General features: G+C 42.3%; 1 protein-coding gene across 1 annotated transcript in view; it reads right to left on the bottom strand.

Annotated features, from left to right (window-relative positions):
- Positions 1-26,254, bottom strand: part of BGN (biglycan) — a 120,250-nt gene that overhangs the window by 4,024 nt on the left and 89,972 nt on the right. Inside the window, exons 5-7 of the mRNA XM_073600152.1 lie at positions 22,386-22,496; positions 13,891-13,984; positions 982-1,120 (exon numbers count right to left, since the gene is read on the bottom strand). Of these exons, the coding sequence (XP_073456253.1) occupies positions 982-1,120; positions 13,891-13,984; positions 22,386-22,496 (344 nt within the window). The remainder of the gene's footprint in view (positions 1-981; positions 1,121-13,890; positions 13,985-22,385; positions 22,497-26,254) is intronic.

Here is a 26,254-nt window from a genome sequence, read left to right as displayed (position 1 = left end):
ATGCAGAAAGTGTAGCAACATGACATGGTGATGCTCTTTGCAGCCTTCTCCTGTTAGTCCAGGGCAACCTGATGACGTACCCTGATAGGATGGATCCTTGATGCTCTGGGCTCACAGGAAGTGGGCTAAATGATGCAGAGTGTCACTCAAGATAGAAAAGGACCGCTAATGAGTAGTGAGTCTGCAGGGGACACCTGCAAGGTGGAGGTAAGTGTTGCAAGCCAGAGCTCCTGTTTGTGGTAGCTAGTAACTGAGAATTATTTTTTTTTCCCTAGGCCAGACTTGGGCTTAAATTTGAGATAGATCTGTTAGTTTTAAAGGTTTATCAAAGCTGAGTTCCACCCATATTTTCAATTTGCAGTCATTCTCATGGACATCCTCGCTGCTATTTTAAATTGCAATATTTTTTTTTCTCTCTAAATACCTTTTTTCTATGTCTTCATGCCGCACTTCCGCCTTTGGCCCGCCTAGGCAATTACGTCACAAGGCGATCCCCATGGATTGCTGGGATATCGGCGTCATCTATCCCAGGAGTCCATGGGAATCGCCTAATACCGAAAAATTGCGTGATCTCCAGACTGGAAATAACGCGAACTGAGCCATTGCTATGGCAACCTGTCCGGTATTAACATCGCTGAGCAGTGGCATTACTGCACATGCGCGAGATTGGGAGGTGCAGGCTGGGTGGCCAGCTGCACCGAATCCCAGAAATGAAGACAAGCGGGCTTCAGATACCCACAACAGCCATGGACCCTGCCTGCTTCCGAGATCAGGTTGGTTTATAATAATTTCATAAAAAACAAAAAGGACCACATTGCTGTCATTATCCTAATGTTGCAGTGAAAGTAGTAACAATTTCGGGGGGTCTTTTAGAAAAAAAAATGGCTTGGGGGACTGGAACTCCGCTTTAATAGTGTTTATAATAAGTTTGTATTTTTAATTACTGTAAATAGAAATTTCATGTATTGGTACCATTCTCACCTGTAGGAACTTGAGATCTGGCAGTCCTGGGGGCACTTTAGCGAGCTTGTTGTTCTCAAGGTGAAGTTCCCTTAGAATGGGCAGAGAGGACAAGCTTCCATTCTCCACCTGTCTGATGATGTTGTATCCCAATCCTAGCCTAGGAGAAGCCAAACAACAAGACTTTTACTTACATAGTCAACACCTCAAGGCCTTCAAAGAACTTAAATTTGAACAGTTGAGAGAGGGTAAATTCCAAGTCATTTTGCACATGTGAAGGCACCAAAAGTTAACCAGTTAAGGACCTAGAACATTCCTGGTACATCCTAGGACATTCTTGGTATGTCCTAGAGTCCTCTACTGCTCAGCCCACGACTGTAGCAGCCTGGACCTGCTGTCAGTTTGACAGCAGAGGTCCTGGTCTATCTATGAAAATGGAATTCTGCATTATGAGACATTTGTTTCATTTAGTATATTTTATTAAAGCGGTATTAAGCTTAAAAATGCCTCCCCTGCAGGTTTAAGTCACAATGTACTAGTAATTACCACATTATGACAGATACAGTACCTGCAAACGGAGCCCTCCAGCACTGGCCTGTCACCGCTCCCGCCAGTCCTTGGTGCTTCCATCTTCGCCTGGTCTTCTGTCCAAGACGCTTGAATGCCTGGGCTTGCAATTATGTGAGTCTGGCACATGTGCAGAAGAGTCACATCACCACAGCGCACAGTAGGTGCCGTAAATGAAGTCTGAGCTGTGCATGCAAACTAGCGTCTGTATTAAAGCGGCCAAAAACACTGAACACAGAAGGAAGACCGGGAGAAGATGGAAGCACCTATGATCTGTGGGAGTGCCGACAGCATCGTTTGACAGCTAAGTCTACCATAGTGTGCTAATGTGAAGAAGTGGCGGCTGGTGGGTTCTTCTTTGGAGGGGCGGCAACCAAACAACCAACAACCCCCCCAGGTAGCATGGCACAGCACCACCACCCCCCCCGCTTGTGACTTACCTGCTTGTGTGGTGGTGCTGTGGTGTCTTCTCCTGCAGCGACCACGGTGGCTCCGGTGTCCGCTCCTCCAGCTTCCTCTGCAATGTGTCTTCCGCCAAATCGCTAGGCATCCAATAGGATCGCCTGACGCTTTGGCCAATCGGGAAACTGGTCTCGCAGACCATACCCTGATTGGCAGGTAGGAACTTTTGTGTAATACTAGCGAAAATTAATTTGCTATGGTCACACAACTGGGTGGGCTCGGAGCGCAATGCTCTGCGCTCCGAGCTCACCCTTTTTTGAAGCCTATTAGAGCCTCTTGCTCTAATCAGGTGCTTCAAAAAAAACACTCCGCCGCATTGGAATCCATGGTTCGGCGCCATTGATATGTAGATCAGGGTGGCAGAACGGATAGATAGGGGCGCCCGTGCGCCCTGTATGAACAAGTCGCCACTTATATGCAGTGAATACTAGCATATTATGGCATAAGGTGAAGAAGTACCTCCCAAGCAAAAAGCCTGAAAAAAATTGCAACCCCTCCCTACTCTATTTAGAGCAAGAGAACATTTTTCCAGGAGGGGCATACCACAAACAGACCATGCCTTGTTTTACTCTCTACAGGGCACATGCCCAATGTTACGCCAATTAGACAAGACCAGGGGTCTCCAAACTTTTTAAACAAAGGGCCAGTTTATTGTCTTTCAGACTTAAGGGGGGATGGACTGTGGCCATCGGAGCACAAAATGTCTGTCCCAGCATCAGTGGGAGTAAACAATACTCCATCATTGCTGTCATTGGGAGGAGTTGTGCCCCATCATTGGTGTCATTGGGATGAGTTGTGCCCTATCATTGGTGTCCTTGGGCCCCATTGTTGGTGTCCTTGGGAGGAACTGTGCCCCTTCGTTGATGTCATTGGTAGGAATTGTGCCCCACTGTTGGCTTCATTGGAAAATAGTAACCCAAGGGCCAGATAAAAGAATACAAAGGGCCACATCTGGCCCCCAGGCCACAGTTTGGAGACCACTGGACAAGATGATCAAGTATTTTCTGTACTTGCTAAAATTGTTCTAAACCTGAAAAAGAAAACAAATGCAGCCACAACATCTGAAGACTGCTCTAGCTAAATGATGTTTTTTTCTTGGGTTTAATTATCATTTAAACAAAGATCAGAAACAGAGAGTCAGCTAGAGGGGTAGTTATGAGATATGGAGATATCGTAGGAGACTGCACGGTGATCCAGAAATTGAATTCATACTTGTAGCACAGTCATTAATTGAGAACAGATACTGTGGGAAGGAAACACGGATGTGATTATTTGGTTATTGCTCATTTGTATATTGCTTTAGGAGTAATTTATCCAACACTCCATACTTTAGGAGGCTTTGTTTTCCTGTTTAAGGCAATCTGGACTCGTGAATGTAAAAATGAGCATTTTTCTTCCAAAAGGAGAGGTAAAAATAATTTGTTCATGACCTTTGTTTGTTGATTTCTAGGTGGACATAGCCAATATTTTCCCAAGAGTCATTTCTCAGAATCCTGCTCATTGTACTAAAGCAGAATGTAAAAGTCCCTTACAAAGAAGTTGTGTTAACTATTTAATAGTACGTAGAGCTATGTATAATTTAACTGTATAAATACAATGTATAACTTAAAAAACATAAAATGTATAGTTATACATACTGTTAACTGTTTTATGTGTTTACTATTGGTTTTACCAAACAAGCACATACATACAGTGCCTTGAAAAAGTATTCATACCCCTTGAACTTTTTCACATTTTGTCATGTCACAAACAAATGCAGAAATGTATTTTATTGGGATTTTATGTGATAGACCAACACAAAGTGGCTCATAATTGTGAAGTGGACAGAAAAAGATAAATGGTGTTCAACATGTTTTACAAATAAATTTGTGAAAAGTGTGGGGTACATTTGTATGGCGCCCCCTTGAGTCAATACTTTGTAGAAACTCCTTTCGCTGCAATTACAGCTGCAAGTCTTTTTGGGGATGTCTCTACCAGCTTTGCACATCTAGAGAGGGACATTTTTGTCCATTTTTCTTCTTTGCAAAATATCTCAAACTCTGTCAGATTGGATGGAGAACGTCTGTGAACAGCAATTTTCAAGTCTTGCCACAGAGTCTCAATTGGATTTAGGTCTGAACTTTGCCTGGGCCATTCTAACACATGAATATGCTTTGATCTAAACCATTACATTTTAGCTTTGGCTGTATGTTTAGGGTTATTGTCCTGCTGGAAGGTGAACCTCCACCCCACTCTCAAGTCTTTTGCAAACTCTAACAGGTTTTCTTTCTCCTGGTGTGTACAGGGTGATGTGCCGTGTTCATTTTAAGCCACACATAACGTAAATTTTGGTCTCATCTGACCAGGGCACCTTCTTCCACATGTTTGCTGTGTCCCCCCACATGGCTTCTCGCAAACTGCAAACAGGACTTCTAAAGGCTTTCTTCTTGCCACTCTTCCATAAAGGCCAGATTTGTGGAGAACACGACTAATAGTTGTCCTGTGGACAGATTCTCCCACCTGAGCTGTGGATCTCTGCAGCTCCTCCAGAGTTACCATGGACCTCTTGGCTGCTTCTCTGATGAATGCTCTCCTTGCTCAGCCTGTCAGTTTAGGTGGACGGCCATGTCTTGGTAGGTTTGCAGTTGTGCCGTACTCTTTCCATTTTCAGATGATGGATTGAACAGTGCTCCTTGAGATGTTCAAAGCTTGGGATATTTTTTTATAAAAAATAAATGTGGCGCTAAAACAATGTACGTTATTGAGCAAAGCCCAACCGAATGTTATCCGAAAGGCAATTTGCGCAACAAAGCATATTAATGAAACTGAGTCATATGAGGACTATTAGTCAACACTAATAAAGATGAATGGGCAATATAAGCCTAAAAGTGTATAGGTGACACATGTAAATGGATCAAATGTGAACTGATAGTGAACACCTAAAGTGAAAAAAGTAATGAGACCATGTAAGTATAAATAAAAATAAAAAAGGAACTGCAGATCCCACTAATGGGGAGGAGCGGTTCTATATACATAAACCAAAAATTAAGTGGTGATAATTAACATCACAAGATAGTGTAAGTACGCAAATGCAATTATGCGTGTAGTGAGAAAATAATGAATGATATAGACAAAAAAAAAAATTGTAATCAGCATATATACTGATGAAACTAATAGTCCATCTTGAACTTGATGTCACAAAGTCCAAATAATATAATTAGGAGTGATCAGCAGCCGTCAAGGTTGGTGATGGGGGGACATAGGATCCGAGGATGGTATCCACACAAGACGATATCAGACATCTATATGAGAGGGATAAGCATAAATACCCTTACCGGCAGTGGTGGACTCCCAGCCAACGACTTGGGAGTCTAACAGGCTTGTAATGGAGCAGGGGGAAGCAAGCTCCTGGTTCCCAACAGCTGAGGATGATGAGGGGATGACAACACTCACCGACCCAACTTCCTATAGCATCAAAGATATCAGTGGAGGGTACTCAAAGCAAATCCGGCTTCAAAGGACGGGATGTCAATCCTCAAAAGTAAAGGGAAAAAAACGGAGACTTCCCCATAGTGTGAATCAGCTTATAACAAGCTTTATTTAAAAATAGTAAAAAACACTCTGATAAAAAGAGGTACAAAATGGATAAAGCGCTGAGATTCAAATGGTGGCAAGACAGGCATAACAAACCCTACGCGTTTCGTCCAATGGGACTTTGACTGGGGTATATGCCCGTCTGCCACTTGTGCCTGTATATATATATATATAAAATAATATTAAGCAAGTGGTAACAGCTGGTCGCGCCATGTATGCCATCATTTCTGGGTAGCGGGACTCTGACTTCCGCAACCATAATGGCCCAATCAAGATAGTGCAAAAGACGGCCTGTAACCAAACCTCAGTGTGGACCATCCAATCTAAACACCGCCATGAGTCGCGTCAAGGCAGTGCACAGGTCAGATGGAGTTCTCGTCCAATGAACCCTCGAGCCGGGAGATGGGACGTCGAATCACATACGTCACTCTCCTCTACCTATCACGGGGAACATGGGCGGAACACAACATCCAATCCAAGGATGTAAAAAAAAACGTGTGACGTCATTCCGGCGTGCAATCGGAAGTGACGAAAAACAGTACCGGCGGTGGAACGCAAATGCGTGCCACGCCTCACTGAAAACAGGAGCTGGTGAGCGGAAATGTCAGGGTGTGAAACGCAAACACAATCCAATCATAATAACAAAGGCATTAATGTTTCTTTAAAAGATGCTAACATGGCGCGAACACCGTTATAAAGGACTATACAATAAAAAATAAATAAACTGTGTACTGAATTACTACAGTTACAAATCACTGGTAAAATATACATAACATAGTCATTATAACGTAATACTTGTGTGAAACTAGCATTAGTATAAAAGAGGGCATCTAAACAAAAAAAGTATACAGTAAGAATTTCTACAAAAAATAATAGTAATATGCCAAGTGATCTGTGATTCATAGAATCTCATGAAAAGAGCAATAAAGAATATTCTAAAAAATATTCAAAAGAGGAAAAATATCAAAAAAATCATAGATATAAAAATTATAAATGCAAACAACTGACTGCTGTTAGACAAACCAGACAGCAATGAGCCGGGTAAGTCTACAAGACTGTATGTAAAATAATGCTAGATATATACATCCATCTCTACACCAATTAGAGAAAAAAAAAAAAGGTGGGTGGCCAGTCTGATACCATGAAAAAAGATGAAAAATCAAATTAAATTAAAATCTAAGACTGGTTGATAAAGGAATTTATGTCCCAATCGATATTAAGGCCAAATGGCGAGTAACACTTCAATTGGTGTATCCAAAAAGTCTCAAGTCTTGATACACCCCTTTTCATGGAGTCACCCCTCCAATGAGGGGTGAATTTATCAATAACCTGGAACTGAGTTCCACTAGGATTCTGGTTGTGGCAATGCAAAAAATGTTTGGGAACACTGTGATTTGTAAGGCCCTTTTTAATATTAGCTATATGTTCATTGCCTCTCACAGCGAAAGTGCGAATGGTGCGACCCACATACTGTTTTTTACAAGGACACGTGATCAAATAGACCACGTATCTAGTTTCACATGTTAGAAAATGTTTGATACAATACTCCTTCCCTGTAGTAGTGGAGACTAAAGTCTCAGTTCTCCTCCGTCCACAGATGTTATGTGTGCAAACACTGCACCGCTTACAAGGAAAAAAACCTTTCATATTATGAAAGAAGGAGCGAATCTCTGGAGGGTCCGTGATATTAGGGGCAATTTGACTTCTAATAGAGGGGGCCCCTCTATAAATGACACCACCTCGCTCAGGAAGAACGGGGCCCAACACTGGGTCATTTTTAAGGACTCTCCAATGTTTCGCTACAATTTCCTTGATTTGCCTGTGTTGTATGGAAAAATTGGTCAAGAGAGACCACTTGTGTCTGTTATCAGGACAACCTTTAGGTTTAGCAGCTAACAGAGATTCTCGGCTTATCTGGGCAACCTTGTTGATTTCGTTGTCAATTTCAGCCGGATCGTAGCCTCTATCGACAAACTTAGACTTCAAAATCTGTGTTTGGTGTAAATAATCTGTAAGGTTACTACAATTACGTCTGATCCGTGAAAACTGGCTACGTGGCACAGACTTCAACCAGGTAGCATGATGGCAACTACCGACCGGAATGTAGCCATTCCGGTCGGTAGGTTTGAAGAATGTTTTAGTTTGCAGGTGGTTATCAACCACTGATATTTCAAGATCTAGAAAATGAATCATGGAAGGGCTAATTTCATACTTAAGCTCTATCCCAATGTTGTTGTCGTTTAATTTGCCCAAAAAAATGTGTAAAGACTCAATACCTCCTCTCCATTTTTTTTTTCTCTAATTGGTGTAGAGATGGATGTATATATCTAGCATTATTTTACATACAGTCTTGTAGACTTACCCGGCTCATTGCTGTCTGGTTTGTCTAACAGCAGTCAGTTGTTTGCATTTATAATTTTTATATCTATGATTTTTTTGATATTTTTCCTCTTTTGAATATTTTTTAGAATATTCTTTATTGCTCTTTTCATGAGATTCTATGAATCACAGATCACTTGGCATATTACTATTATTTTTTGTAGAAATTCTTACTGTATACTTTTTTTGTTTAGATGCCCTCTTTTATACTAATGCTAGTTTCACACAAGTATTACGTTATAATGACTATGTTATGTATATTTTACCAGCGATTTGTAACTGTAGTAATTCAGTACACAGTTTATTTATTTTTTATTGTATAGTCCTTTATAAAGGTGTTCGCGCCATGTTAGCATCTTTTAAAGAAACATTAATGCCTTTGTTATTATGGTTGGATTGTGTTTGCGTTTCACACCCTGACATTTCCGCTCATCAGCTCCTGTTTTCAGTGAGGCGTGGCACGCATTTGCGTTCCACCGCCGGTACGGTTTTTCGTCACTTCCGATTGCACGCCGGAATGACGTCACACGTTTTTTCTTACATCCTTGGATTGGATGTTGTGTTCCGCCCATGTTCCCCGTGATAGGTAGAGGAGAGTGACGTATGTGATTCGACGTCCCATCTCCCGGCTCGAGGGTTCATTGGACGAGAACTCCATCTGACCTGTGCACTGCCTTGACGCGACTCATGGCGGTGTTTAGATTGGATGGTCCACACTGAGGCTTGGTTACAGGCCGTCTTTTGCACTATCTTGATTGGGCCATCATGGTTGCGGAAGTCAGAGTCCCGCTACCCGGAAATGATGGCATACATGGCGCGACCAGCTGTTACCATTTGCTTATTATTATTTTATATATATATACAGGCACAAGTGGCAGACGGGCATATACCCCAGTCGAAGTCCCATTGGACGAAACGCATAGGGTTTGTTATGCCTGTCTTGCCACCATTTGAATCTCAGTGCTTTATCCATTTTGTACCTCTTTTTATCAGAGTGTTTTTTACTATTTTTTAATAAAGCTTGTTATAAGCTGATTCACACTATGGGGAAGTCTCCGTTTTTTTTCCCTTTACTTTTGAGGATTGACATCCCGTCCTTTGAAGCCGGATTTGCTTTGAGTACCCTCCACTGATATCTTTGATGCTATAGGAAGTTGGGTCAGTGAGTGTTGTCATCCCCTCATCATCCTCAGCTGTTGGGAACCAGGAGCTTGCTTCTCCCTGCTCCATTACAAGCCTGTTAGACTCCCAAGTCGTTGGCTGGGAGTCCACCACTGCCGGTAAGGGTATTTATGCTTATCCCTCTCATATAGATGTCTGATATCGTCTTGTGTGGATACCATCCTCGGATCCTATGTCCCCCCATCACCAACCTTGACGGCTGCTGATCACTCCTAATTATATTATTTGGACTTTGTGACATCAAGTTCAAGATGGACTATTAGTTTCATCAGTATATATGCTGATTACAATTTTTTTTGTCTATATCATTCATTATCTTCTCACTACACGCATAATTGCATTTGCGTACTTGCACTATCTTGTGATGTTAATTATCACCACTTTGGTTTATGTATATAGAACCGCTCCTCCCCATTAGTGGGATCTGCAGTTCCTTTTTTATTTTTATTTATACTTACATTGTCTCATTACTTTTTTCACTTTAGGTGTTCACTATCAGTTCACACTTGATCCATTTACATGTGTCACCTATACACTTTTAGGCTTATATTGCCCATTCATCTTTATTAGTGTTGACTAATAGTCCTCATACGACTCAGTTTCATTAATATGCTTTGTTGCGCAAATTGCCTTTCGGATAACATTCAGTTGGGCTTTGCTCAATAACGTACATTGTTTTAGCGCCACATTTATTTTTATATTTAGTTTACAATTTGTCTGATTGTTGTGTTGGCTGCTCTGTCCTCTGGTTGGCGCACTATTACTTTACACTTCTTATATTTTTTTATAACCTAACCCTGCATTAAACTTCTCCACACTTTATCCCTGACCTGTCTGGTGTGTTTCTCGGCCTTCATGATGCTGTTTGTTCACTAAGGTTCTCTAGAAAACCTCAGAGAGCTTCACAGAACAACTGTATTTATACTGAGATTAAATTACACACAGGTGGGCTCTATTTACAAATTAGGTGACTTCTGAAGGCAATTGGTTCCACTAGATTTTACTTAGGAGTATCAGAGTAAAGGGGGCTGAATACAAATGCACGCCACACTTTTCACATATTTATTTGTAAAAAAACTTTGAAACCCATTTATCATTTTCCTTCCACTTCACAATTATGCGCCACTTTGTGTTGGTCTATCACATAAAATTCCAATAAAATACATTTACGTTTTTGGTTGTAACATGACATAATGTGGAAAATTTCAAGGGGTATGAATACTTTTTCAAGGCACTGTATACAGTATACAATATTTGTCTCAGAAATAAACATTCAATATAGGTTTCAGCCTTGACACAGGATTCCCAGAGCACTATGGGTTTTCAAAAAAAATCACAATACAAGTTGTTTCTTTATAGGCACTTTTGTAAGGGAGTGTGGGGGAGGAAACATGATGTGATTCATTGTATGTGACTGTAAACTGGAGCTTGAGCTACTGAGCTCCATAATATAAATTCACAGGTGAAGAAGCAACATCTAGAGATGGTAAGCGTGCCTAAGCTGAACTTTCTTTGCCTGGGCACTCATGCGCCTACAATAGACTAGACTACTTTCTGAAAGAAAAAAAAATCTGGCCTTGCAATTCTTGTTTTTATATTAATAACATTGGCAACAAGTCCCATTATTACCAGCCAGATGGCAACCCTAGCCTGCAGCCTCATAGCTGTGCATTTGCATTATAAAGGCATGTAAGGCTGCTGATGACTGGTCTTAACAGATTTGTAGTGGAAATAGATGATGTCACTACTGTTCTCCTTGCTTGAAAGGGATATGCACCTGAGGACCCGCAATGCAAACATCTCCCTGCTTATGCTTTTTTTAATGTAGAGCTACCCCTTTAGGAGCCACTGGGTTTTTGGGTCTCCCCTCACATGCATAGGCAGGCAACAGGTATTTTCCAACACTTAAACTTCAAGACTTTGTTTTATTTTAGTTTATTAGTGGATAAACTTGGATAGGGATGGCTTCCGCTAAGCCTAGCTGAGGCTAAAAGGGTTTGAGACTTTGGCTGCTTCTGGTCTCTCCCTCTCTTCCTATCGCTCCTTCCTTCTGCTCAGGGGCAGAGCTCACCAGCACTGGAGGTCCTTTCAAGGCAACTGGACTCTGCTCCCCACATAGCCAGGCTCCAGAAAATCCATGGCCTCTCTCTCCAACCTTTGGACTGTCCGCACCCAAGGACTGGAGGAGACCCCATAAACACCCAGGCCTCATCTCTGCTCCTCCGCCTTCTAAGCTCTACAACCCTCCAGCAGTTCCAGAAGCCAGGGGGAGGCAACAGACACCCAGCCCTTGGAGCTCTGCCAACTAACTCTCTAAACAAATGATCCCTAGCTCCCCTGCCCACAGAGGAGCCCAACCAAATCCCCCCACACTGCACATGGAGGGCACTACACTAATTTTGTGGATATGTGCTACTGCCACATCTACTCCTTCTCAATCATTACTTGCCAGACATCAGAAGGCAACTCAAAAACAAAAAAAGAAGTAAAGCCCTGCACCTGTACTAAGATAGCTGATTTGACACTGTTACAAAATGCAAAACAAGCATGGTAAGTCATATAATAGGGAAACGTTTAACTGCACGCAAAGTCCTGTGAAATCTTTAATTCATGGCAAAGGATTCCCTGAGCACAATGGGATATCTAAAGAGATAACACAACAGTAGAGTAGTTATCTCCTTTAAAGCCAACCCTAACTGGTAAAAAATCAAAGTAATGGAGACAGAACATGTGGGGTTGGAACCATTACAGTGAAAGTGCTAATCATAAGACCTGACTCTCTCATATCTGTCCCACTGTATGTTGGATATAAATCATAGCACTACTTTATTTAGACTGACATGGTGCTATCCAATGGCACGCTCTCTGAATCAGAGTAGGCCTTTTGAGGCATGGAAGACCCAATGGAACATTTCCAGGCCTGTCACATTAAAATTGTATTTGCCTAGAAGCAGGGCTTTTTTTTCAGGAGGAATGTGGGGGAACGCAGTTCCGGCACCTCCAGCACGGAATGTATGTAATGGCACAGGGTGGTGGGGTGTGCTGGAGGGTTTTATTGATGCTGGCTGTTGGGGAATCTATTGTCCTTGGGGGAGATCTATTGTTGCAGGGGGGTCTAATGTTGCTGGGGGTTCAACTGTTGGGGAGGAATCTATTGTTGAGGGAGAGGTCTACTGATGCTGGCTGCTAGCAGATATATTGTTGTTGGGGGGGTCCATTGTTACTGAGGGGGAGGATTGTTGCTGGGGATATATTGTTGGAGGAGATCCAGTGTTGCTGAGGGAGATCTATTGTTGCTGGGGGATCTATTTTACTGTTTGTCTTGTTTTCATTAACAAATTCCATACAAATTTCTTAGCACCACAAAATGATACCTGGTTCTTTAAAAGGGGTGGTACTGGGAGGTGGGTAGAGGGGTGGAACCAAGGAACGTTACTGGGAGCTGGGTGGGGGTGGAGACAAGGAGATGACTAGGAACGGGGGAGTACCTGCCCTGTCTAGAAGTAATTTTATCTTTAAGAGAAATATTAATGCATTGTATACACAGGTACAGTATGATTTTTCCCGAAGTAGTCAGGCTTCCATCCTTGCTCTTATTCTAAACTTGGGTAGCACCCTGTAGTTTAGGCAGGGACCTCCTCACAAATTTACTTGTCAGGAGTAGTTATCCTGGTTGATAAAGATCTATTGATTTCTCCCTAAGTTTGGCCTTGTTGCCCTTTTCTCTTCTACCACTAGCTTGTGGGTATGTGGGGTATCTCAGCCAATGGGCAGGGGTTTTCTTGAAACTCTTGGCCAGCTGGGAGAACCTATATATTCGGGTAGTGTCAGGTGATATGTGTTCTTTGCCACCTGGACTGCTGTCTGGATGGACGTTTGTTGTATTGCCCGGGCTGCTAGGCTGGAGATAGGGCCTACCCACCCGGGGGAATCTGGCTGTTAAGCTGTCTGAGGCCTATCCAGAAGCAAGAGAGAGCAGTGCAGGGTCCAACCAAAAGTGACGGTTCTGCCGCCCGGAGAACATGTCGTAGATAGAGGGGAAGCTGTCGCCAGTAAGGGACTTGTCCGTCTTATTACCAGGGACCACACTGAGTAACTGAAGCAAGTACCGGAGCAGAATTGAGAATCAGGAAACTTCAGTTGGAATCAAGCCAGGGACCCAACCAGCGGAGGTGATGCTTGCAGAGCAGCTTTGTGTGTCAAGCCAGGGACCAAGCAGGCCAGTGGGGAGAAGCTTGAGAGGTATCTGGAGTGCCAAGCTAGGGACCCAGCAGCAAGGAAGATACCACCGTGAAGATTGGAGGAGCTCAAGGAATTCAGTGACAGTGAATCAGTGGGTCTAGTGAGAGACCGGGAGCTCAGTGTGTGGAAGAACTACAAGGAGAAGTTGTAGTGAAGCTGAAAGAACTGTTACGCTTTGCGTTAGGAACTGTTAAAGACAATTGCCATAAAAGACAGCTTGTGGAGATGTGGCTTCTTGCTGGAGACCTTTCCCTGCACCGGAAATTGAGTTTGCAACTATCTAAGGGTGTCCTGGCCCTATCCCTCTTTCTCACCAAAATACAAAAGGACTGTTAAGAGAAATAAAACCTCTTTTACATCCAAGAAGTGTCTGGCACCCAATGACTTTCACCATCTTTGCACTCACTATGCCTCACAATCCACCACATACAGAAGGATGTCAGCTATCTCTGGCCCTGGGGGTTCTCATTAGACTGAAGACGGCTGGAGACCTTGCTACACTTGCAACCCCGTTTGTGTTCTTACCTGTATAAATTAGGTAATGTACTAAGATCTCCCATTTCAACAGCCTGAATTTTGTTGTGGTCCAGGTGGAGCTCGTTTAGAGAAGCTGGAAGACCTGCCAATAGAAACACACAAAATTGCTTTCAGTAATAGTATTGCTTTCATTCACAATATAGGTCTGAAAAACAAGATTCACTATAAGGCTCTGTTCACACAAATGCTACTTGTCATGCGACTTTGGACCAGTCGCAGTCCATTGATTTCAATAGCACCTGTTCCAATCCATGTGACTTAAAGTCGCAGCAACTTTAAAAGGTTCCTGCACTACTTTGATGCAACTTTTTTTTGTGACTTGAGTGCCAGAGATTAAGTCACATCAAAGTCACATGACTTTGGAGCCACACTAGCATGAATCGAGCCTAAAGGTTTTTAGCTTTAAAGTTGTAGACAGGCATCTCCATGAGGATTCTTTTCATTGCCCTCTCTTCTTAATGTGCTGAAAGTTCTACATGCAGTAAGTTTGTATCCTGCATCTTATCACAGTGCTGAGGTGTGAATGATGCCACTAAGGCTGGCCATACATTATACAATCTTCTTGTACAACTTTCCTTTAGATTTACCAAAAGCATGTAATATGAGGTCAAACCTTAAGAGTTTCAACCTTTTAACCAGGCTGTTTTTAGCTACCGTATTTAGCACTATGCTACTTTAACTGGTATTTGCCCGGTCATGCAACGCTGTACCTAAATTTAAATTTATAAAAAAAAATTCACACAAATAGACCTTTTTTTGTTAGTAATTGATCACCGCTGGGTTTTTAATTTTTTTTTATTATATAAACAAAAAAAGACCAACATTTTTTTGTAAAAAAACATATTTTTTACTTTCTATCAAACATATCGAATAAAAATAAAACGTAAAAAATCAAATTTCTTCATAAATTTAGGCCAAAATGTATTCTGCTACATAAATTTGGTAAAAAAAAAAAATAAACTTATATGTTGATTGATTTGTGTGAAAGGTATAGCATCTACAAATGATGGTATATATTGGATCTTTTTTTTTTTTTATACTAGTACTGGCAGTGATCATCGACTTATAGTGGGACTGTGATAGTGCAGCGGAAATCTGACACTAACTGTGACTGGCTGGGAGATAAATAAACTGACTGACACTGACATCACAAGTGACACTAATACAGTGATCAGTGATACACTGTACTGATGACACTGGCTGGGAAGGAGTTAACATCTCAGGGTAATCAAGGGGTTAAGTGTGTGCAATCAATGTTGCTTTTAACTAATATCTGTTCCTTCTCCCTGCTTTTCAGAGAGAAGAAACATACAGATTTTCCCCTCTGTACAGACCCCTGTTGTCAACACAGGGCTCTCGGCTGTGATTGGCCACAGATCTCAGCCATGAATCTTTGGCTGAATCCTGCTGTGTCCAATCGTGGCGGGAGACCCCTGGGGTGGGGCGCGTGTGCACCCCGAACATAGAGGACACTGCCGACATACAGGTACGTGATTGTGCCTGTAAAAGCTGCCCACCCGCAGTAAAATGTGGCAAGTGTTTAAATACCATGTACAATAAACCAATTGTTTTTCTTATTTACATCACTGTGGTAGGTTGTGCACTAGACTATGGCCAGACTATGCATACCGAAGTATTTACATCTCTCTAGCTATAGGCATTGTGGAGAAATTCCTCTTCAAAATTCACAACAGGGGCAATGACTTTTTTATTTTTTTATTTATTTCTTATTACTTTCTATTGCACCAGGATATTCCAGCCTCTGATGTAAACGTACAGCAAGTGTGTCTAGGTTGTCAAAAACCACTGAAGCTCAACTTTAGTGTCTTTGTTGTGATCTTTAATTACACATTACTTCACTGTACAAGCCGCTAGAGAGGTCAGGAAAGACTTGTTTTAAAACTACTTTACTGCTTTTAAGTATGCTTAAATATTTTAATAGCCTGGGCACAGGTGCACTTTAAAGGGAAAGAACAGTGTATTTTTTAATAAGTGCATATTTTTAGTGAGTTGCTGCAATATTCGCCCTAAAACTAAATCCCAGGCAGATTAGGGTTGTCCCGATACCACTTTTTCAGGACCGAGTACAAGTACCGATACTTTTTTTCAAGTACTCGCCGATACCGAATACCGATACTTTTTTTTTATGTCACGTGACAGTGTTTTTTTTAATTTTTTTTTAACAGTGCTTTTTTATTTATTTATTTTTTTTGGGGGGGGGGACGGTGTATGTGTGTGTGTGTGTTTTGTTTTGTTTTTTAAATTTACAATTTTTATTTTTTACAATAATTTTTTTTTTTATTCTTTATTGCAATATGTGTTTTTTTGTTTTTGTTTAATCAGCCCTGCTGGGGGGCTTTGGTGAGATATCAGGGGTCTTAACAGACCTCTGATATCTCCCCCTTGAGACAGAGAAAGAGACAGAGGATAGAGATTCCCCAGTCCCTTTCTCTGCAGCCTCAGCTGCACTGAGAATGAATGGAGAGAAGACAGCGGCTCCTCTCCATTCATAAACTGACACATCGTAATCACAGGAGATTACAATGTTTCAGTTATGTGAATGGACAGAGTCAGCTGAGTCTGTCTATTCACAAAGGAAGGAGGAGGAGGACGGCGGAACGGAGGGGGAGAACGGAGGGGGACAGAGAAGGAGGGGGGAATGGAGGGGACAGCGGAGAGGCACAGGGGAGGAAAGAGGAACGGAGGGGACAGCGGAGAGGCACAGAGGAGGAAAGAGGAACGGAGGGGACAGCGGAGGGGGACAGAAAAGGAGAGAAGAACGAAGGGGGACAGCGGAGAGGCACAAAGGAAAGGAGGGGGCATGGAGGATAATGCAGTGACAGTCAGCGGTGAGCGATCACCGCCGTGTCACTAAAGCAGCTGAAAGCCGCTGGGGGAGAAGCTTGTATCTCCCCCATGCGCCGATCACTGCTGACTTTTAGGTATCGGGGAAGCATCGGGAGCATTTGCCCGAGTACAAGTACTTGGGCAAATGCTCGGTATCGGTGCCGATACCGATACTAGTATCGGTATCGGGACAACCCTAAGGCAGATATTAGATTAATGAATTAAATGAATGCAGCTCTATAATCATTAATAGATCATTAAATGTATTTTTTAAATGCAAGCAGTGGGAGTACCGAATATGACCCAGTATCAGCCTCTTGCAGTCCCTGTACAGCAGGGCTGGATTGTGAGAGGAAGAAGCTGCACCAGCAGCCAATCAGTTCATGTATAATGTGCTTTTGGGGGTGGGTCCAGGAGGACAACCTGGTTTTAGAGAAATTAGTTTGAATGATGCTGACCATCAGACTGAGGACACCTCTGGATTGAAGTAGAATAATGGCAGCAAAAGCTGGTGGGGTTGTTTTCTTTTTTTTATTGGGCTGTTCATTTGTATCTTGCCATTTTTGTACTGCTGTTCTGCTCTAATGTGATTTTTATTATATAATAATAAGAGTATATACTCTTTTAGATTCTTTCCTTATGGTAATCATTCGGAGATTGTTAGATTACCAGTAGATAAAGGAGGTGGTCGGTTTTGTACAAAAATGTTCAACTAAATCTCAACTGAACTATTTGGGGATTTTTAAACACATGATGACATGGTAACATGTGGACAGCTGATGTTTCATTCCCCTGATAAAAAACAGAGGCCCTTTGCTGTCATGAGCTTCACAAAATCAATGAGCTTCGCTTTCAGCTTTTATAAATAATGGGGAACGTTCTAAAAACATGCATACGTTGAAGGTAAAGCGATACGTTATTGGTACAAGCTGTTAACATTTCTCTACTCCAAGCATTCCCTACTGTTGTAACACCGCTATTGTATATGAATCTCATTGGCTTTGGCTATATATATTAAACAACAACTAATCCACTGGAATGGAGCTTCTTTTGGAGAACTTGGAGCCCAGGACACAATTCATAAAAGGGGGACAACCAACGTTGGATTTATTGTACATTGGAACCCAGGTTGCTTTCAGCGTGTACCTCTGCCTACGTACGATTCCCTTTGTGCTAAGTTCCATTAAAATGGCATTGTCTAATGCATCCTTTCTCAACTATGGTTCTGTACAACCCTAGGGTCCTTCCAGAAGTTGCTAGGGGATCCTTGAGCATTGAGTAATCTCCATTTCCCAGATAATTGACCCTTGACAACATTGACTTTTTGGCTATCTGTGAAGAGGACATTCTTTGCACTGACCACGCATGTTAGGAACATTCTTTCCACTAACCACCAGTGTAATGATGCCCTTTACCTAATGACTATTAATTCAAGAGGGTCCTTCTCTCTCTGACCATCAATCTAATGGGCCTCTTCACTCACCATCAATTTAATGGGACATTCTTCCCACTGACCAAAAATGTAATCATTTTTCCCAGAGACTATCAATGTAATGGGGCCCTTCAACCAATGGTCACTATATTAGGAGGGTCCTTCTCCCTCCCACTAACTACCGATCTAAGGAGGCTCCTCCCTAATCTACAATGTAAAAGCACTATCTTTCCTCTGACTGCCAATGTAAGGAACATTCTTTGCACTGACCACTAGTGTAATGGGGCCCTTCACTCAATGATCAACAAGTTAGGAGGGTCCTTCTCCCACTGGCCATTATTCTAATATGCTTCCTCACTAATCATCAATTTACCAGGACATTCTTCCCATTGACTACAAATGTAAGCATTCTTTCCAGAGACCATCAGTGTAATTGGGCCCTTCACCTTATGACCACCATATTATTAGGAAGGTTGTTCTTCTACTGGCCAACAACCTAAAGAGGCTCCTCTCTGACTATCAACATAACAACACCATCAATTTACCAGGACATTCTTCCCACTGACTACAAATGTAAGCATTCTTTTCAGTGACCATCAGTGTAATCGGGCCCTTCACCTTATGACCACCATATTATTAGGAAGGTTGTTCTTCTACTGGCCAACAACCTAAAGAGGCTCCTCTCTGACCATCAACGTAACAACACCATCTTTTCACTGACTGCCAACGTAAGGAGCATTCTTTGCACTGACCACCAATGTAATGGGGACCTTCACCCAATGACCACCAATTTAGGAGGGTCCTTCTCCCACTGATTACCAATCTAAGGAAGCTTCTCACCGGCCATCAATGTAATGGTACATTCTTTTCACTGACCACCAAAAAATGAGCATTGTTCCCTCTGACCACCAGTATAATGAGGCCCTTTACCCAAAGACTGCCAATTTAGGAAGGTTCTTCTCCCAGTGACCACCAATCTGAGGGGGCTCTCCTTTGCTGACCACCAATATAAGAGAACATTTAAATGACCACCACTGTAAGGGGGGCACTACAATGACCACTAATGGGAGGGGTAACTTTTCCACTAATCATCAGTATAATAGGTCATTTCTCCATTGATCATCCATGTTATGAAAATGAGCTGACACCATTTAGTCCACAACAATGCTGTGTTGTCAGACCACAACAGGACTTTGGAACAGAAAAACACATATATTTTTCTGCTTGCTGGGCTTTTAAAGGGATACAACTTTGGAAAATGTGTATGCATTGCAGGGATGTACTGCATTTTTTTTTTTTTTTTGTTTTGCCCCAACATGCACATAGGAATCCTGAGCCCTGCAAAGTTCACCTACTAGGGCCTACTGAGGGCTGATGTACAGAACTTTTTTTTTATGGGCCCCCCTCTTTCCCAAAGTCTGAGATTTGGACAGCTCTTCATTTTCCCTTATTATATTCTGCCACTGGGGTACTCACATGGATGGAACCCAATTATTGTTTTTGGATTAGGGGAAGAAAATTGCGTACCCATAGTAAAGCCACACAAACAGCTCATTAACTACTTGTAGAAAATGTCCATGGTGGAAATGAAACCTAATACCCTAGATGTGCAAGCCAAAAGTTAACAGATTTGCTACCACACTGCCCCATTTTAGTCCCCATTTATGGCTAAAGGTGAACACTAGTAAAGCTAAAAAGTTAAGGACCCTGGTGCAAGTTTTACCCTGCAATCATCATCTTCCCTTTTTCTACTCTTACCCTTTTCCACTCTTACCCTTTGCGCTTTTCTTTCCCACCTCAGTTGTATACTGGCAATAGTGGTGGAACGTACAGCTCTGAACACTGCCAAGCAGAGGTCCTAAATATCCCAGTTCACCGGAGCTGTCCTATTCACCCTCTGATCTTGTTAGGGCCTGTGTTGATGGGCTTTGGGGTTGTGTCAGTGGCGTCACTATGAGCTCATTCAAAATTCATTGACAGGTGCATCTGACCTGCAGTTGACCACCTTCAGCCTTAGACCTATGTCAAGCAAGTTTTGCGTTCCTAAAGATTTGTACCTAAATGCAAACTACTTGAAATGAACAAAAGCCTATGGACACGTAATAATTTAATGTAATCTGCCAAGTGCATAGGACTCTAGAGCAACATACTCAAAGAGGCACTGGGAACATTTAGACTTGCATGTGTAGTCAGATAAAGGAAAAAAAATCAAGTTCAATTGCTCTGTCGAGGCAGCTCCCACATAGCAAGGCTTCCCTCAAAGACCACCCAACAGTAGCTTAAACCATGGATATACAGAAAGCAGCGTCAGACCAAAACCAGATATTAGAGTCCAAGATTTTTTTATCAGCAATTAAAATTAAGTAATATAAAAACAGCTATTGCATTTGAGGGTCAACACCCCTCTTCCTTCATCAGGGTTCAACACAGGACAAAACTTGGATGGGCTCAAAAAAATAACTTCATAGACCTATATTACAACCAGTATTGAACTTATCGCATATAGTAACAACTTAATGGGTCACTAAACCCACACCATAAAAAACTATCAATAAATGATGTATTACATGTTGTTCATACTCAGTCACTATGGAATTCCTTTTCTGTATTCTGCAAAAAAACAGGTTGATCCTGCTGCTCTCTGTCTCCCCCTTCTGCCCATGTCCCCAAATTCAGCTGTGATTTTGCAGCTGTAGTGGCAACACTGCACGTGCAGTTTTTAGTCAGTTTCTATGCTGAGCATTTCCTCACTATCACATCTGAGCAGCCCATGTGACTATAGAGTCACTCATGTGGGCGTATACACAGTGAGCCCACTCCCTCCCTCCTCCTCCATACTCACTAACCAGCTAAACTCAATGGCGGCGGGATATTACATGTAGATTGATGGAGGCTTCACCTCCCTCCTATTCTAAGACACAGGTTGAAGGGGCATGACACAAGCAGAAATTCACCCACACCATGTTATTGCCAAAAAATAGTTTGATATTAATTATTTATTTTCACTCTGTATTCCAAAGGCTGTTTTTTTTTTTTTGAACATGTGACCAGCAGTAGAGGACTAGAAGCTTCTCCTGCTTATGTTTCCCTGCAGACAGGCTAGGAAAGATCTGGGTCATGTGACGGCCGTACATTGATTAGCAAAAAGGCACTTAGATTTTTTAAATTAAAATAATTACAGTGCCATCATCCATATATACTGTAGAAAGGACAATGTAAATTTAAATAGTGTGTGTTTCGTATCACAACAACAGTTGCTAAGCAGCAATGGATGCACAAGGAGCTTCATAGTGTTGGTCATCAGGGCCTTTTCAGCCACGGGAGGTCTTTTGTTAGCACCTCCACCAGACATGTTCTCCAAACTTCTGGGTTTAACCAAGGCAGCTAATTTACTAAAGTGCAGTAAAGTGCATGACCGTGCAAAACCAGAGCTGCTCCCCTCTAGAGTAGGGGGCTGAAACTATTGCTTTGCTACACCACTAAATGTAACTGAATCAGTGATACTTTTAAATGCGCAATAAGCAGGACCACGTGGTCAGTGAAGGAGTATGGACTCCTTCTACGTCTCTCACAATGTAAATCTAAAATATTGTTTTTGGCTGGAGAGCAGTAAAGTCAACAGAGTGGTCTCTGCTTCCTTTCTGCCGGTCTTTACACTGCCAATTATAGCTGCAGCTATAAGTTCACAGGCCTCAGTGACCTTACAACCGCAGCTCAACCATGTAGATGGAGGATGAGGCAAAGCCATGGATGCCTACCTCAAATGCCAACTCCGCAGTAAAAACTAAATGTTCACTTAAAGAGGAAGTAAACCCCTGCCAGGTTGTTTTTGTGCCATCTGTGTACCATTGGGGAAATTTTTCTTCACTTGATGTCCCAAAGATGCCATAGAGAAAATCTCCCAGAGGGGAAGACAGCTGTTCCCGCAACAGGTGTCCCTATTGGACAAGTTCCCCTTACTTCTTGTTTTGGGGAGCGTTCACTTCCTGTCTCAGTGGCATGGGTACAAGAACCCAATAGGCACACAGACAGCAAAAAACTTGACAAAAGGTCCTCACCTCCCCCATTCTATACAAAATAAGATAATGGTTTTGTCTAGAGACACACTGTAGATAGAACATTTTCACCAGTCATCCTCCATCTAGAACCAACGCAAATATATTTAATTATTTTCTTGTTCCTGCTAATTATAATTTCAGGTTACCTTTAGGAATGCCACTCAGTTTGGCTTCGGAGATTCGTAGGTAGTTGAGTTTTAGGCCGTTGAATGCTCCGGCTTCAATGCCTCCATTTTCAAGAGGGTTCCCTCCCATTTCTAAAAGGAAATGAACAAACCAAAGTTATGTGATCATTTTGGCCGATCATCATTTTTCACTTTCAATAGATTTTTATTGAAAGTTGTAAAGTACAAAATCTACCGTACAGACCGATCTTTATTTTTCAAAGTTTAGTTTCCCATTCCTTTGAGTAAATCTCACGTGTTTGAGGGTATTAGAAGTACTACAGAACCTCGATTAACCAGAAACTTCTGACATCAGGTTAGAGGGATAATCTACTTCTATAATAGGGTCAACAGGCTCTAAACACTGAAAATAGTACCGCTTAGACATGTACGATTCGTTACAAATCGAAATTCTGATGAAATTCTCGCTATTCGGAGATTCGGATGTATCCGAGTTTCCAAATCACAATAGTAACGAATTTCAATGAATCCGAAATAAATAATAACGAAACGAAATATTCAAAGTCAAATTCCTTTTCGAATTTAAATATTTCGTTTCATTATAATTGATTTCGGATTTGTTGAAATTCATTACTATTGAATTTGAATTCAAAATGGAAATATAATGCAATAGATACAGTAAGGTATAAAAGTAAAATAAGATCATGATTCCTACTTAAGTGGCTTTTTAAAATAGAACAAAAAAATAATAGAATAAAACTGAATAGAAAATACAGGAGGACAGAAAAGAATAAAATAAGAGAATAGAAAATAAAATAAAATAGAATAGAATAGCATAGAAAAAAATAGAATAGCACAGAATGAATATAGCCGTCTTTCGAAATTCAAATCGATTTGAAAATGACAAATATATACGAAACAAATTCCGAAAACAAATCATTCTGACATAAAAGATGGCTTTAGCTCCTATTCCCCACCTGTAGAGAACTCTATACAGATGGAGAACAGGAGCCAAAGCCATCTTTTACCCATTTATGCAACAGGGAGTGAGGTCCCCATTTTGTTGAGGGTCAACAAGCTATTTTGTTCCTTCATACTCGCCCCACCCGCTGCAAAAAAAAAGTAACTCCGTTACTGGTTGGGGGCTGGGAGCGAACCAATGGGACTTCACCTTCTGAGTGAAGTTCTGCTTTAACTTACCTATTCCTTTGCTCACATGGCACTCCCCCATGCTCCAGCATTGGACTGTCCCTTGGCGTCATCACATCCAATGCACCCTCATTATAGTTGGGACCTTAGACCGCTGGAGCATGGGGAAGAAGACGCTGTAGAGCCCAGTCTAGCATTGCAGAGGATTAAGTGTTTTTTTTTATGTCCCTTAGATCTTAATTAGCAATTAACCCTTGCAGTGTGGGCTCAGCCCCAATGTTTCTTGTAGTTGGTGACCAAGTTTGCACACACCTCAGGAGGGATTTTGGTCTACTCTTTTTTACAGATCTTCTCTAAAGTCAGTCTCTACCTTTAGCAGAGAAATAGCCCCAAAGTATCATGTTTCCAACTCCGTGCTTGACTGTAGGGATGGTGTAGGGTCACAGTCCCCATTTTTCTTCCTACAAACACGGTGAGTCCCCCTCCTCAAGAAGGCGTATGTACAGTCATGTAAATAAACATCTAAATGATTCAGAGAAGGATTGGGAGAAAGTGCTGTGGTCAGGTGAGAGCAAACTTGAGCTCTTTGGCATTAACTCGACTCGCCGTGTTTGGGGGAAGAAAAATGCTGACTATGACCCTAAGAACACCATCCCTACATTCAAGCATGGAGGTAGAAACATGACGCTTTGGGGCTGTTTCTTTCCTAAAGGTACAGGCCGACTTTGCGGCATTGAAGGGCCAATGAACGTGGCCATGTATTGTAAAATTTTGCATGAAAATCCTCTTCCCTCAGCCAGAACACAGAAGATGGGTCGTGGATGGGTCTTCCAGCATGACAATGACCCAAAACATACCTCCAAGGCAACAAATGAGTGGCTCAAGAACAAGCACATTAAGGTCATGGGGTAGGCTAGCCAGTCTCCAGACCTTAATCCTATAGAAAATGTATGGGGGGAGCTGAAACTTCGAGTTGCCAAGAGACAGCCAAGAAACCTTAATGCATTCGAGAAGATCTGTAAAGAAGAGCGGACCAAAATCCCTCCTGAGATGTGTGCAAACCTGGTCACCAACAACAAGAAACGTCTTACCTCTGTGCTTGCCAACAAGGGTTTCTCCACCAAGTACTAAGTCATGTTTTGCTTGGGGATCAAATACTTATTTTACTTGCTTAACTGCAACTTGATATATATATATATATATATATATATATATATATAATATATTTATATTTATAGCATTTGTTTTATGTGTTTTTCTGGGTTTTTGGTTGATATTCTGTCTCTATTATTTAAAATACACCTATGATAAAAATTATAGACTCTTCATTTTTCATTTGTAAGTGGGCAAACTTACAAAATCTGCAGGGGATCAAATAATTATTTTCCCCACTGTAAGCCAGGATGGGAGGAGCCCTAGTGCAGTTGGGATATTCTCAGCTCTGATGGTAATCACCACACAGAGGCCCTGGAGAGGGCGGGAGGCTGGGGAAGAGTAGACCTGCACCCAGGAGAGCTGGCTGTAAACTTCTTGACCCTTATGGAGGTCAGGGCTAGAGTGCATGGCAAAAGGCCTTTTAGGAGGAGTTCCCTGAGTGAGGCTGTTTCTGAGGATCCTGGTCAGTGCCGTGACAAAGTCATCCAGAGCCCAGGGCGAACATGCTAACCTGCATCTTCCAAGATGTATTATGTGCCAGCAAAACCCCCCCAAAAAACACTGAGTACTAATCTGCATGCTTGCCCACTAAGCATAAATCCCCTCTCCTCCCAGTATAAATTCACCCCCTGTACTGAAACCCCCCAGCACAAATCTCTGCCCCCCCCTCCCCCACCCAAAAAAAAATCACTCCTCCTAGCACAAATCCTCCACCCCTAACATGTTCCCTCCTAGTACACATCCCCCCTCTTAACACAAACCCACCTAAATGACCACTCTTAGCAATCCCCTCCCCCCATTTCCACAGGGCAGCCACCTCTCCTGCCCACCCCTTGTTCCAGCCCTGATTCTGGCACAGGTGTACCTATGGAGAAGGTGCCTATAGAGAACCAGTCCTATGAGTACTAATGACCCTGGGTAGAATTAGACTGTTAGAGGGAGGTGGCTGATTAAAGTGCTGCATGTGCTTTCATATGTGACTGCTGTGGATCGTCCACGAAATGTGATTGACTATGTAATGTCAAGTGACTCAGAAATGTATGTCGATCTGATGTGACTGTTATGCCATTTCCTGAGCACCATCAGTAAAGTGCAGCAACCAGTGGCCGCCCGTCCATTAGGGGTGCAGGAGCGCCAGCCCCCTAGTCCATGCGCCAGGTCCCTAATCTACATGCAGGGTGCTGGACGCATAGATTTCAATGGGGTTTTGTTTTCGAAGCACATGATTAGAACCTGAGGCTCTAATTGGCGTAAAAAAAGGGTGGGCTCAGGGCACAGAGCACTGTGCCCCAAGCCCACCCCCTTGTGTGACAATAGTGAATTAATATTAATAATAATCAGGATGTGGGACTTGGGACCCGATTGGCCGAGAGGAGAAGCAATCGTATTGGCCACCAAGAGGAGGAGGGAAGCTGCCGTAAAGCCGGAGTTGCAGGGTAAAGCCACCGTCGAGGAGGAGACGCAGGAAAGAGCAGAAGCTGCCCGGAACCTAGATGGGGTAAGTGTGGGGCTGGTGGGGGGAAGAGCAAGCAACGGGGGTGGCGGTGGGTGTCTTGTTTGCCACCCCCCCAAAAATATACCACATC

Source organism: Aquarana catesbeiana, linkage group LG09 (genome assembly GCF_042186555.1).
Source record: "Aquarana catesbeiana isolate 2022-GZ linkage group LG09, ASM4218655v1, whole genome shotgun sequence".
Classification (NCBI taxonomy): domain Eukaryota; kingdom Metazoa; phylum Chordata; class Amphibia; order Anura; family Ranidae; genus Aquarana; species Aquarana catesbeiana.
Note: the sequence above shows the minus strand (reverse complement) of the source record. Positions and strands in the feature narration are given on the sequence as shown.